The 15,796-nt window shown below is 37.3% G+C and overlaps 1 protein-coding gene across 1 annotated transcript; it reads left to right on the forward strand.

Moving 5' to 3' along the window:
* The first annotated feature begins 797 nt into the window (after positions 1-797).
* Positions 798-14,929, forward strand: mlxip (MLX interacting protein). The gene is made up of 18 exons (XM_067521214.1): positions 798-1,391; positions 3,655-3,761; positions 4,182-4,267; positions 4,581-4,670; positions 4,788-4,829; positions 5,163-5,403; positions 5,731-5,820; positions 5,978-6,072; positions 7,903-8,473; positions 9,014-9,108; positions 9,240-9,351; positions 9,431-9,546; positions 9,799-9,906; positions 10,046-10,173; positions 10,264-10,387; positions 10,852-10,981; positions 12,891-13,014; positions 13,537-14,929. Exons 1-17 carry the CDS (start codon positions 1,084-1,086, stop codon positions 12,995-12,997), a joined length of 2,550 nt encoding a protein of 849 aa, XP_067377315.1. The 5' UTR covers positions 798-1,083; the 3' UTR covers positions 12,998-13,014; positions 13,537-14,929.
* Positions 14,930-15,796: the final 867 nt, after the last annotated feature.

A 15,796-nucleotide genomic window follows, 5' to 3' on the forward strand; every position in this document is an offset into this window, starting at 1 on the left:
GCCAAAACAAATGACCTCTTCATATAATGCGCTCCAGTATGACACCACTACCCACTTGGGACTTAAAAAAATAACAGTCAAACAGTAGAATTATCACCTTTCCAACTCTTTTAACTTAAAAACATTTACATTTACATTTACGAGCGACTTCAACAATTTTGAACTTGCTTTCTATGGCTTTAGCTTAGGTGTAAACATACGTAAATGCTTTAACACTTCTCTGACATCCCTATAACAAAATATTTCTCTGCTTCTAGCTAAAAGCTCCCCCAGATGACTGTTGGGGGTTCAGTGACATGCCTAGAGACACTTTGACATTTAGCTGGGACTGGGGATTGAGCCACTGACCCTGTGGTCTCTGGACAACTGCCTTTACCAACTGAGGTACAGTGTGCCCAATAAAGTGGCCAGTGAGTGTATATACACGATATACTTAAGTATCTGCAGTTGCATTGTTTCTAGTGATAATAGATAGAAATTGCAATTTGACTTTAAAAATACATTTTGGATATCTGGAATGCTTTTTTATTTCATCTGAAATTAAAATGATGACTAGTAGCAGTTGACTACTAAATAACTTTGGGCTTAATTAAAATGACAATTGTGGATAGAAAGAAAGTCATCGTGGATATCCAAAATGTTCATTTTGACTAGGTAGAACTAATTTATACTGATATCTGCAACAGATAACGAGTCTTGCGAATTAAAACTCCTGGTCCGACCGAACTAACTCACCTCTTTACGTAGCTTGGTCACGTGTCATGATGTCACTACCCACAAGTCTTAGGAACTAACGTCTATCCTTTTTGTCAGCTGGTCGCTGCGACTCTTTACTACGTCAACTCTCTATCGAGACAAGTTACGTTAACTTGGGCCACTAGTGACCAGTGACGAGCTTTAAGATGAGTGAACCCAGAAGTGGGGGTTCACGGCATCAAACTGACCAAGTTTAACCAACGGTCAGCCTCTGATGCGCTTCCAGCGTCGTTATTTAGCCTCATGAAGGGAAGAGTTGTACTCTCCTAGCTTGCTAGCTAACGTTAGCTATTTGTTTGGTAAGTTGCCGACTTGGCTACCAGAGAGATGTCTTTGAGGCAGAAATACCGTCGCACACCGGCGAGCATAAAGCAAGAGCAAGACGACGACTCGGACGTGGAGGAGACTCATCTGGGGCTTAGAAGGGCAGACGGGCTGGAGTCTCAGATCATCCACAGCGGACACTTTATGGTGTCCTCGCCCCACAGTGAGCACCCCCCGAAGAAAGGCTACGACTTCGACACTGTAAACAAACAGACTTGTCAGACATATCATTTTGGCAAGGCGAGCACATCGCACTTCTCCATAGACGCTTCGCTGACAAAACTCTTCGAGTGCATGACTCTTGCATACAGGTAAGTTTTAACACATTTCGTGTACTCACGAGGTAACATTAACTATCACTGTGGCTCTTAAGCTAGTCTTTGTTGAGCACAACTACATCCTGTCAACATGAGTGAAGTCAGCCTAGGACACACTGGTATGGAACTGCAGTCACTTAGTTCCTCTTCACACAACTTCCTGCTTGACCACACATGAGTTGTAACTCTACTTTATTTAGATAGTTTAGTGCACAAAACAATTACCCAGACTCCTCACTGAAAGCAAACAATTGAAACCCCATAAAGCGAATAAAAGTGTTAATCTCGTCGTGGCAGATCTAAGGTGGGATATATTACGCAGCAAGTAAACAGTCACTTCTTTCTGTGTTAGAAGCGTGAACATAGATGTAAGGATGTAAACGACACTGTCAAGACGCCAAACTGTGATATCTAGACGTCTGGTTTAGAGCATCCCCAAAGTTTCTAGTATTCAATGGTCAGTACTTTATTATAAGGAGTCACAAGGCAGGAAACCCACTGTTTTCATCATAAATATACATAAATAATCATAACATTTATTGTCAAATCCTATTCTGAAAAACAACCATTTAGATAAATGTCTGAAAAATTATGTTTTCTTTTTATAGCTGATAGAATAACATAAAATATGTGCCATTACGTAATGTTCTTGCTCGATTGCCGTTATTCACGTGGTCGAATAGACTCTTGTTCGATTCTTGGCTCCTTTTAATGTTACCAAGTAACAAAATTAAACTCAAAATTTGCCCAGGTTTCTAAACCGATATTGTTCAGGGAGTGTCATTCCTGTATGAATTAATTTTTGTGGGTGTTTGTGAATGATCAGGACACCCATCGTCTTTCTCTTTAACTGCATAACTATTGACAGTTTCACTCCAAATATAATTTGGGAGCAAGTAAAAGTGGTTAGTCATTAAAAACACCAAACATACTTACTGTTATTTTTGATACACCAACCGCCTGCATGACTGCCAAATTAATAAAGCAATTAATTCTGTTATTTTATGGTTACAGAATATGATGGTTTTACTTTAATTTGGTATTCATCATTTAGTCTAAAAGAAACTTACCAGTGCTTAAAGATTTTTTTTCAAAATCTTTTAATTTGCCTAATTAACTACATAAAATTGTTTCAAATTATTGATAATATACACAGAGAAGCAGGGATATTGGGCTCACAAACCCCATGATTCTCCCTAGTGTTGATGCAGAGCCAGCTGCTCAGAGGATTCCCTTGTACTTGGCAATTGATACCAACTCACACCCACCAGGAACACTATTTATAGACCAGAAAAAGCTCCGCAAATACTTTCTGTTCTGTTGTTGTCATTCATCCTAAAAGGAGAGGTAGTACATTTTTAAGCTGTTTATCATACCCACAGCAAGAACACTGATCAATTGTCTTCCTGTGGGATCATTATTGAAGAAACCCTTGCTACACCCAAGGGCTGATATTGTACTCATGCAGAAATGTACATAAATATAAAAGAAGTACATATAATTTATATAAGGATTATAACAAATGGGCAAGAAGGACATACTGAAAAAAGACAGAAAAAATAGAAAGACTTCGCTCTGCCAAGGCTAGAAAAAGGACAATATGTTTTTTCTTTTTATCAATATGTCCTCCCGGTTCTTTAAATGAAACATAAACTTAAAAAAGTTTGGCATAACACTGTCCATTATTGTCTGTTTGACTCAATGTACACTGATACGTGAATTTCTTACTTCTCTTGATTCTAATTAGTCATTCGTTACAATTGTTACAATTCCTTTAATGACTTCTTCTTTTACAGTGCCTACAAAAATTATTCAAAATGTATTCAACTGGAGCCGTATATATATACATGGTCAAAGGTGGAACATGCTTTCACACTTATATATCTTTGTCATATTGTGTGTGTGTGTGTGTGTGTGTGTGTGTGTATATATATATATAGAGAGAGAGAGAGAGAGAGAGAGAGAGAGAGAGAGAGAAGTGATGTTTGGGTCAAATTGAGCTTTCATGTTCTTTGTGTATAGAATGTATTTAGTTTGTATCTACATGTATATAGAATTTGTTATACAGGAGCCAAATTCAGGCCATAGTGGTCATATCTGCGTTACTGATAATGCAAAAAAGAACATAAAAACATAAACCTTCAGGGTTTTCATTATTTTTGACTATTGTTGAGAAAATGGTTGTCTACCTATTCAGGTTCACATAAAACGTGAAAAGTCCTTCACTTGTGAAAATGTTTGATTTTTGTCTTTTCAGTGGTAAATTGGTATCTCCCAAATGGAAGAATTTCAAAGGTCTAAAGCTGCTTTGGAGAGACAAAATCCGTCTCAATAACGCCATATGGAGAGCTTGGTATATGCAGTGTAAGAGTTCCACTTTCGCTTTCACTCACACAGTTGTAGGCTTAATTGTTTAAGGTTTAGTATAAAGTGACTTGAGTTTCATCTGCTTTTGTTACAACAGAGAAGTGAATTCTGTGATGCCTTAAAAATACTGGCACTGTCTCTGACACGTGCTGCAATAATAATGGTTTATTTAAATGCAATGAGCTGTGACTAATGGCAACTCTTATTCACATAACAAAAATAAACAAACTGGGTCAAACATGAGCTGTTAGCTGGGCTTTGACCTTTCACCTGAATTAGTGTTCTGTATACATGATAAATAAGGTCATTAGTATGAGCTGGTATTTTTTTTAATATTGTACTGTAAATGTCATACATTAACATACTATTATCAAAATTGCTGTAGTTTTACCACTTGTCTATTTTTTATACCCTCAGATGTGGAGAAAAGGGAGAATCCTGTTTGTCACTTTGTCACTCCCCTCGATGGAAATATGGACTTGGATGTCCATCGTCCTGCTGAAGTAAAGATAGGAAATTTTTATTATTAGAATTTGTACAGTATAAACACACAAAGTGACTTCTTTTGTTACTCATTACTTAAATCCTCTCATGGATCTTATTTTATGTTCAGTATCTCAAACATTTTTTATTTAGGTTTTATGTTTCCCTTGTCACTCTTTTTGTTTTTGCTGTGTGTTTACAGGCTTTAGTTCAGTTTTTTTTTTTTTGTCCTTTCGGCTTATCCCGTGAATTCAGGGTTGCCACAGCGGCTCATTTTTCGCATGTTGATTTGGCACAGTTTTTACGCCGGATTCCCTTCCTATTCTTCTGCAGGTCGTTGCCACAGAGGGAAAATGCTGGAAGAGAAGAATTGAAATTGTCATAAGAGAATACCACAAGTGGAGAACATACTTTAAGAAAAGGGTACTGCATTGTTCAGCTTTTTATAAATACTTTGCAATATTTTAGTTTAGTCTTTGTTTTTCTGACTACTCATAAAACACTTATGTTTAGCTAATATGGCACTTATTTATTTTACAGTTACAGAGGCACAAGGATGATGACCTCTCAAGTTTGCTTAAGGTATGCAAAATTGCACCAGGCTCTACTAGTAAAGGTACTGTTAGTATCAAAATGAACATTACAATAAAAATCTCTTTAGCCAGTTATTAATATTAATGTAATTACTCTATGCAACTCAGTGACCTTCACATTAATACAATTTAACTGATCGTGTTAGATATATGGTAGCGTTTAACTTGCTAAGAGGTAAAATGTTTTTAGGCTAGTGCATGTGTCTGAAGTCCATGTGTTGGAATTAACAATACTTTATTGCCACCCCATGTTGGCTGTACTCAACATTGCATGCTTGTGTGTCATTAACTTGCTTGGTGGTTGCATTCTGAATACTCAAAGGGGCCAGCGGAGCAGTTATCGTTGTTTGGGGAAGTGTCTCCAGACATGCTCCGTGTCTCCTTTTATCAGGATGAAGAGACTGCTACACGTCGTGCGCCCCGTAAACACTGTGAAACCCCTGCCCCTATGGAGATGGACCCCCTGTTTGACATGGATGTTCTGATGTCCGAGTTTTCGGACACTTTGTTCTCTACGTTGGCCTCACATCAGCCCATATCCTGGCCCAATCCAAGAGAAATTGGTGAGAAATCATAAATTTTTTATTTTAAAAACTCAGCAGAGACATCAATGTTTTATTTATTTAGAATAATTCTACTTAGTACTTTGATTTAATCCTTTATTTTCCACTTATAATTTGTATATTTTGTATTTAAGTTAATTCATTGTGTTGTTTGGTTGTTTATTTATTAAAGGTACAAAGCATATTAATTACATTTCAAAAAATATGCTAAATTACACATTTGATTTTGTTAACAAACTTTAAAAAACTACTTATTATATGTATTTGACCTCTGCTTAAAGCTGGACCACAATGCAGATCAGACCTCTGTGTCTTTACTTTTCACAGCTCATGCAGGAAATGCAGACATGATCCAACCAGGACTCATCCCCTTACAACCCAACTTAGACTTCATGGACTCCTTTGATCCATTGCAAGGTAGCGGTGAAGCACCATCCATTCTGCACACACAAACACTAATGGTGCACAGTTTAAAGAAATCGAGCGCACATGTTACTCTACTACAGCAGTTGACTAACACAAGAGTTAATGAGGTTTTACTAACCTCTGGCTAACATAGGGACTCTTGTTCCAGACTTATTTCACAGCCTCCGCCAGTCCACCTTCCCTTCTGTTTCCCCCACTGCCTCATCTGTCACCTCACTACCCAGCAGCAGCTCCCAGTCACAGGTAAACACTGACTTAAGGGCCAGTCCCTAACATACACCACCATGGTCATGGTGTTTAAAGTGAATTGTCTACACACCACCATGGTCATGGTGCTTAAAGTGAATTGTCTAAGATTTCAAACTAGGTGTTGAATTTGTTTTTACCACTGTAAGATGGTTTTCACCACATCTTTCTGACTTATGATCTTCTGTCTTAATGGTAGTTAAAAATAAACATCTATGCAAGATAATATCATTGAATATTATTTACTCTAGCACTTAGCACTTGCTCAAACTGCTTAATATTTCATTTATATTCTATTAAGACTCAATCATTTAAAATATGGCAAAAATATTTAGCTTCTTTCTCATGAGAAAGAAGCTAAATCTCATGTGCCTCTAGAAATGCCCTTAGAAGTAATGTTGCTGTTCTTGTTTTTATTAGCTACTTAAATGTAGTTTTACCTCAGCCAGTGACTGAATTGTTGGCACAAATAAAAAATTAACTGTTGAGCCATACAAAACATATTTTGGTATCACGTGAAATAAAATTTCAGGTCAAAGCCATTTAAACAATTTAGACTTAAAGAAACAGTGTAAAAAATTCCCTTTTAAAAGCCTTATGCTTGAGCCTCTCCCTTCTGACCAGTAAGAGAACAACTAGGCTTTATGCTTGACTAGTAGGTTATTTTGTAGCTTTATGGTTTATTTGATATTCATTTGATTTGATTACTATAACTACCTGAAGGGCTGTGCAGAGTGTAAAGGCTGAAGTAAAGTCGTATCAGAGTAGAGAGACGGGGGGCCGGGCAGAGCAAATAGAACTGGTTCTGAATCTTACATTAAGACTGGCTTAAGTTGCACACTGTGGCTTTAAGTAACTAGAAAATAAAATGCTGTACACATGTCCTGGAAAACCTGGAAATAGTTAGGCCAATTCACCACTCATGAACACTGTGCTGTTCTATAAAATAGTTTTGTCATTTTTGTCTCACATTTGACATTCCAAAAAAAAAAATGGTGAAAAATTAGTGAAGAGAGAGAGACAAATAAATAAATGTTTCAAAAGGATTCATCCACTTTTCATAATGTACTACTCATCCCTCTCTTATTAAAGAGTCACTTAAAGATATGGTAAGTGCTAGTTAGTTGCAGTTATTGAGCAGCCAGAAAGGTCATGGCAAATTTGAAAACTTCTGGTCACAGACCCCTTGAGGGTAATCAAGGATATCTTTAACTGTTTTATTTCTTGCAAGAGAGAAGTGCACAAACAGAGTTTCAAGCCTCTATCCAGTGCAGTTCTAAGGACATAACATGTCAAACATGAATTTATATCTTTCTGTTGCTGGACAGAATACTCTTTACCCCCCCAGGCTGATGGCTCCAGCCTTTCTCTGTTTATGGTAACTTTTCCAACATACATTAAGCAGATAGGAATCTGGTGTAACTTGGAGAGGGGGTAGTCTACGATATAACTGACCTTGAGGACTTCTACAGACACTTATCAGAACAAAAACATGAAAACCAAGTTTCACAACACCCCTATAAAACATCCTGCATAAGTACAATGAGTACATTTTATCATTACAACTAGACAAAACATAAGCAATAAAATTATTCATACTTGATTTTCCATCACAATAATTAACGTCAAATATTTGACCTCGGATAATGTGATGATGAGAAGATAACAAACCATATAAAATGTTTATAATGTGTGGTAAGTTAACCATTTTACTGTCAATCTTGACCAGCACAAAATAGAACAGGTAGAACAGCGTTTCTTTTATGTCATATTGAACTATAAGAAATGACTGTGTTTGTTCCCATTTCTTTTGTTATCTGTTGCCAGGGCCAGTTAATGTCCTCCATGCAGCTCACAACCAATCACATCTCCCCCTCTGGTCCTGTGCCTGTCCCCTCTCCCATGGCCAATGAAACCAATGAAACAGGTGATGGTGGTGGTGGTAGAGGTAATGCTGCCTATGTACAAAACTACATGCCTCTGTTTCCTGGGCAGGTGGCGCCCAGTGATCAAGCAGTGGTTTCATCCGTCTCTCAGCCTTTATCCCACGGTCCTCTGAGACAGTGCCTTTCGAGCCAGGACATGGCTTCAGCATCACCCATGGTTCCTTCACCCTTGGAAAGCACAACTACGCTGGATGAGACCGTAGCCCCATCTGTGATTACACACACAGAGTCGCCTACTGTCATACCTAGTGATGCAGCCACTACCTTCAGCCACAGCTCAGAGTATAGCTCCATATCCTCGCAACCTCCACCGTCCCAACTTCAACCATTGGCTGTCACTCAGACTTTTGCCCTGCCTCGCCCCTTTTCGTCCTCCAGTGCCATGAAAATCCGCCCTGTGCAAAGGATCGCTCCTGCTTCCACCATCCCTCCATCTCACCTCATTCTAGCAGGTCTGTGTCTAATCTCAAGATCAAATTATTTATCCTGCATTTTAACTTTCATCTTTCAGTGGAGCAGTTTCACTTTAACTTCTTTACCACAAGATGGCAGTTAAACCATTTTGACTGCCTTCATTGACTGACAATGATAGGGATGTACATGTTTGTATGCACTGTAGCTTGTATCAATAATAATGTCTTTTGGAAACCACAGAAGAAAACATTTGCCAGCATTGGAATCAGAGAATGGATAAGAAATTTACACCAAGCGTGTCCCCTGTGCTATTATTTTAATGTGACATTGTTAAATTTAGTTTCAAAATTAAAATAAACACATTTGAAACCTGTTCAAAAAGATTAATACTTAAGATTTAATAACAACCTATTTATTTTTGCATAAACTGAAAAACATCTTAGATGAAAGCAAGGGGGGAAGACCCATGTGTTATTGATGATAATTCATGTATATGTGTTTATGTATGAAGGCAACTAAATCTAACAATGTGGTGTGTTACTGGGACATGCTCTGAATCCTCTCCGCCCCTTTCCTAGGATATCCCAATGCTGTTATTGTTACACCAGCACCTCTGAAAGGAGATGTGGTCTCTAACCCAGGAGTAGTCATTACTTCATCTCATCTTGCAGCGGTATGAAAAATGATAAATCTGGAATGTTTAATTATACTACTCCCATATCAGAACAGGATATATTGATATGTGCAATTTATAAAGATGAAAATAAATGTAATTATCTAAAACTTTTCTCTCCTGTATCTCAGGCTCCTGGATATCACGTTGTGTCTCCGACACAGAAGTCTCCTCAGCCGATCGTCCCCAAAGAAAAGTCTTATTCTTCCACTCGGAAAAATCAGAAAGCCTCCTCTAGTGTTGGTGAGAGTTCTCTCTCTTGAGGAAGTGGACTTAAACTTCTAATCCACCAAATATTTGTTGACTTTATTCTTCTGTTCAGTTCACAGTCAGCCAGGATCAAGTCAAGGGTCACCATGTATGTTAGATCAAGTTCCTAGTCCCCAGTCACTTATCAGCAGCAGCAATACAGCTCTGGTAAAGAATGAACAAAATCAGGTTTGTGTGTGTTTGTTCCTTAGAATGAATATTTAGCTATTGTGAGTGCTTATATGGCCCTACATGTCTTAAATAAGCATGCAGATGGAAAGCCTTAAATCCCAGAACTAAAAATAAATTAACACATACTGAATTCAATTTAATGTTTAACCCTGTTTGTAACATGTGTAGCAATTCCCTCTTTCCTCTGCAGTATATGACACAGTCTCAGTAGGCCTCTGTTTTAATATTTCTACTGCTGCTGTGTGACAGTGCCGGAGGACAACACACATATCTGCAGAGCAAAAGAGACGATCAAACATAAACATTGGTTTTAAAACCCTCTGCAACCTGGTTCCCACTCTAAAGTCACAATCAAATGTAAGTGTGTGTCTTCATAAAATGTTTGTAATACATTTAGTACATCATTATCTTCGGTCTTGTTTTAGCAATGTATTACAGCACGTATAATTCTATATATATGATTAGCTTTTTTTCTTCCTGCTGTATTTATTTATAGATCAGTAATGCAGTCACATTGCAGAAAACAGTGGAGCACATAGGGAAGCTCCAACAGGAGAGGCAGCTGATGCAAGAGGAGGTCAAGAGACTACGAGAGGAGATAGAGGAGCTCAACGCCTCTATTAAGTATGTAAAACATGTATGTATATCTCCCATCATATAAGACATGCATACAAAACATTACTGTTTCTGTCTTTTCTTACTGGTTAACTGCAGGCTGTGTCAGGAGCAGCTGCCTGCAACAGGAGTGCCGATCAGGCGACATCGCTTTGACTACATGCAAGAGAAGTTCAATGAATACGTAAAGAACCGAACTCTTCAGAACTGGAAGTTCTGGATTGTATCCTACACCGAAAGAGTGCTTACACTGTTGCTTATTAATCTGACTTAGTATGGCATAAGCATTTTTTTGCTTTGGTGTGAAATGCTGATTGTGTCCTCAGATCAGAATGATACATGACGGAATTATGACATCCTGTATTTAGTATATCAGAGGAAGACTGAAAGAAAGTATGCAAATCCTATCACTCAAAATGTCATACATAAACTCATTTAAATTCAGTCAGTCAGCTGTGTCTCGGGGATTACAAATATTAATGCATGTAAAAAAAAAAATCACTTTATAATTTTAAAAAGCTGCTTTTATTTATAAACATATTTTATTCGATGCATATTTTTCAGTTTTAGCAAACTAAGAAACAAACCTACATTCCTGCACACAAAAGTCCAGTGCTGAACAGTTGGCTGGGCAAAATTGCTTTTATCTCTTTTTGTATTTTAATCCTTGATCATAATCCATTTTAGTTCAGCATCATTATCAAGCCTTTATTTGAGTCATTCAATGAGATGGTGTCAACTACAAGCAGAACGGACCTGTATCACACCACACTACAATGGCTCGACCGTCACTGCTCCCTTCCCATGCTCAGACCAAGTGAGTTAACACACATTCACAGGTTCTGTTTATCACTGGCCCATCAGCTTTGTCGTTGGGTTTATATGCACTTATGCGTCTAATCTAAAAATCCTTTTACAAGAACTGTACTTATCTGGTTATTGTAGATCTGCAATAACAATCTACTTTCTCTCCTACCCCTCACCTGATTTGCATATTTCAAATGTAGTAGTTATGATTACTCATCCCCAAGGTCTTGACTTTCATTGTGAAAAATATGTTTAGTGGGAACACTGACATAATAACTGCAGAATTCTTGAGACTACTTTGTAATGAACTCCTTTACAGTTAGACTAGGAATCAAGATATGTCACATACAAAGACACATCACTATGTACACCAATCAGCCACAACATTAATACTGTCTGTTGACTTTAATTATGTAGTGGACAGAATGTGGCATGGAAAAATTAAATGCTGATCAGTCAGCAAGCCTGTCAGCTTATTGAGCTGAAAAATCACACACAGAATATGAGGTGCCCATGTGGACTTCTGTCTAGTATTTTCCCTACGTGACATTAAGGAAATCAGATCAATAAAAAATGTCCCTATAACTCCATTACTATAGTGCTTTTAAACACACTATGATTTCACAGAAAGGATCAATAGTTGTGGATCATCTACAACTCAAAGGGGACTTCCTTCCATTTGCAAAGAGTTAGATCACAGTTATATGAAAGGACTTTCTATAACTTATCTGTCACTATCTCTGTTTGTTTTTTTCCTATGCTTTCTTCTGTTATCAGCGAACTATGATATGACAGGAAATTTAGCCTCTTGCTTTTTAATAAAACACTACATCATTCTATCTGTGATGAACACAGTTTCCAAAAGTTTATTTTTTTCTTTACCTCCCACTTGGTCAAAAAGTTTGCTTTTGTTCCTGGTTTAGTCTCACTTGAAAAGTTACGCTTAGCGAATCCGATAATGTAAAGTGACGTCAAAAGATTTATATCATTCCATCACTCACTGTTTTAGCAGCTTTCTAGAGGATGGGCACTTCACTTAAGTATCCAGCTTTTTATTCCATGTGTAGCTGGGTTGTCCCCTTAAATCGTATGATTCAAATCTGTCTGAGTGGCCTTCAGTCAAAAAATTCACATATAAGACCACATTTAAAATTTTCTCTGACTCATTTTCCTCTGCATGACACATGGAGTTCTTATGCAGAATGTTTAATGCCACAGTCGCGAAAAAGTCCTAGAAAATGACAAATTTGCCAAAAGTCATAAAAAATACGCCTTAGCACTTAATAAAATGTAATAACATTTATGATTCGGATTAATGTTAGCAGCCATTAAAGTTTTTGTCTCATGTCCTCACAGCAGCTGGCAGCTGAATTTAGTACTGAGTAACTTAGTCAAATGCATACTTTTACAAAATTTTACTTATAAAATATAGTGTATGTTTTTTATATATTTAACATTTAACAATATTTAATGTTATATTGTAATGCTAATATTTACTTACAGAAGAAATTGTGAAAATGTTAAGAAAATGTATTGCCTACAAAAGAATCCACACCTTTAAAAAAAACTAATTTTAAAAAAGAAACCGTTTGTCTTATTTCTCTGCCTCTCTTGCTGCTTTAACATCATTTACCGTAAAGTATCAACTTTATTAAGTGTCAGTGTTGCTTTCAATTTACTATCCCCAAGAAGCCAAAATACATGAAATAAAGACTGTAATAAAAAAATTAATAAAACTTAAGTAATCTGAAATATTTTAGCAGCTGTTAAATACCCTGGTTTTACATTAGAGTACTTGGGTTTTAAAATCAGGCTGTGAAATTGCAAATTGACTTGAGGAGCAAGATACACAGCAGGACAGTTAGATTGAAGTTACGTTTCACCCTCAGGTTATTTAGTTGTTGTTTATTGTTTTTCAGTGGTTCTGAGTACACTTCGCCAGCTGAGCACGACCACATCCATTCTTAGTGATCCTTCTCTGCTGCCTGAAGAAGCCATCCAGGCTGTCACACAAACAGATGTGTAGCCTCATCTTCAGAGAAGGTGACGTGACCTTAAAGCCATCTTTTCACTTCAGCCATCTAGAGGACATATCACCACTTTATGCTGTAGCCTTTCAACAAAGTCAGCACATTTTCCACAGATCCACAACTTCCAGGGAAAAGGCATTAAATGCTGAATGCAGGCTAGGTCTGGCTTACGTTTACTCTGTATGTATGATGAACACATTTCTTCTTTTGTACATTTGATTCTTAGCATTGATGCACACAGGGAGCCCTACTGTCAACAGTGCATAAAAAATGGCTTTTATCATAATGTAATCAAATGACAGCAACTACCTTCACCTTGTTTAGGTGAAAAGCTTCTTCCTACTTTTTCCTACTTTATAAGAAACTGGTACACTTCGTTGTATTTTGAACAACACATTTAAATTACAATACTTTTGTAGTCTACAAACATAATGTTACCACATAAAAAAGGAAAAAATTAGTTAGTGTTCTTTTTGTGTTTTGAGGGCTTTGAACCGAGGGATTAATCATAATTTTTTATCATTCATTTACTCAGGTAAATGTTGTTTTGCCAGTTGACGGTAGCTGCCTGGTGGTTTTCCGTCCATGCTGAACTTCCTCCTCACACAAGAAAGCAGTCACTTTAGATGTGGTATGTTACATACATGGGTTTCTACTGTCCAAATCACAGCCTTATAGACCAATAATACTTACAGCCCTCATAGGGAGAATAACTAAAACTACAGTACAGAGGAACATACACATTAGCCTATTGCACAGCAGTAGCTGTTTTTTCTGTTATTCGTTCATCACTCAGGGCTGCGCTGATGAGCGTAATTCTTCTCCATTCAGCTATGAACAAATAAAGTCACAATCTTTCTCAGCAGGAAGAGATGGTTCCTCTAAAGGTACAGTTTGCATAACATCATTTGATTTTTTTGCTTACAATGAAACCTGTTTATAATGTGTGTCACTGGCAGACACAGGAGAAAACTACATCACGACACTGCACACACAGAAAAGACCAAAAGCCATATCAAAGAGTAGTTTAATCATCCATTAGTCATACTGACATCTTTTATGCTAAATAATGCTCTGTTGACAGGTTGAGAATTAGACACTGTGCATATTTACTTAGCATGTTTGACATTCATCAGCCTTAAGGTCAAAGTGTCCTTAGGTGTGATATCTGTTGGCTGATCTGATTTTGTAATTTTTGGGGGGTTTGTTTTTTGTGGGTCAGCACTCCTCAGGCAGATGTGAATTCTGTGATTGTTCTTTTACTTTCTTTTTATTAGAAAGACTATGTTTACTCTGAGATCTCTGTTATATTTGATGAATGTACCGCTTTTTGTGCATTGTGCACATTCAGTCCATTTATTATGGACTAAATGGACTGAATGTAGCTTGGTGAGGGATTTTAGTTTTCTTTTTTGTAAAATTAATTTCCTGTCAATGCACAGGCTGCTCAGTTTGACAATACAGAACATTAAGATTATTGAAAACCCTTTTATAATGTCCAGTAGTGCAGAGTTGGACATGTAAAAAGCTCACATTCAACCAAATTTATTTATTACCCTGTCAGCAAATGCACCTCTATATGTAGCTATAGTTGTCACTATTGCAAATGAAAATTTTTCTTTTTGTGACTGTTTCACTGCAGTTTGATATATCTTCGGTGAATTTAGTTTTTGTTCGATTGCCATACTGTTTAAAATGTTACCAGGCTGGATCTCCAGCTATTGTATGATAATATAATTGCATATTCGATCTGCCCATGCTAGTTCTCCCCACCATTAGTATTGTATTTCATTTATTATAGGAAGTAAAGAGACTTTATGTTGCATTTTAGGGTTTTTGTTGTCTTCCAAACTTCCCAAACATCTACATGCAGCATATGTGATGCTTTTAAGTACTATGACTCATAATAAAAACAAAAACAATTAGAATTCTGAGTTCTTATTCTTTATTTTAAATAAATACACATTTTGTTAAATAAATATTACTGTATTGCTATTACATACTAATAACTTGTGGTGAAGAACAATACAAAACCCAATACACATCAAGGCACCACCAGAAAACTTGAGGGCACAAGATACTTTTTCAATAATTTAAATAAATAAATAAATAAATACATAAAGACACCATTACGCAACTATCTAAAATTGTATTTTGCTAATCCGCATGTCCAGACGATTCAGAAGACAGTCGATGTACACAAAGCGCTCTATGCCGTTCTCAAAGTCAGGCCCCTTGCAGTCCACACGGACTGTAGAGCCCATCAAAGACTCCATACTGCTGATGAACTGGGAGATGTTCTGCAGCCATACGGTCAGCTCGTTGGACGGCTTGGAAAGCTCCAGCATGTAGCATTTGAAGTAGGAGAGCTGCAGCATGGTGGTAGGCTGCTCCTCCGGCCCCCCCAGCTCGACGTTGTTCAGTTCCGTGCACGAGTTGGTGTGATGCAGCCGGAGGTCGATCTGCAGAAGACGGAGGTGACAAATGAGCATTTAGCAGTGCAGGCAGTTAGTTCACATTCACTTCAGTCAAGGTTGAGTTTGCTTAGTTAAAACACAAAACTTTGACAATCTGCTCCTGCAGTGTAAATGAACCAGCCTGTAACACTGAAAGAGGACATTCTGTCACACTTTACTGTAGTCACATTTAAAATGAGAGAGGTGTACTCCTAGCCTAATGGAGTATTTTACAGGCAATAGTATCTTTTGCATTTACTTAAGTAGCTCACTTGATATTTCCCGTCAGTGATGCCAACACCCTTGTAAATTGCTGTTACATACATTAACAATTAATAC

The sequence above is a fragment of the Channa argus genome, chromosome 11 (assembly GCF_033026475.1).
Source record: "Channa argus isolate prfri chromosome 11, Channa argus male v1.0, whole genome shotgun sequence".
Taxonomy (NCBI): Eukaryota; Metazoa; Chordata; class Actinopteri; order Anabantiformes; family Channidae; genus Channa; species Channa argus.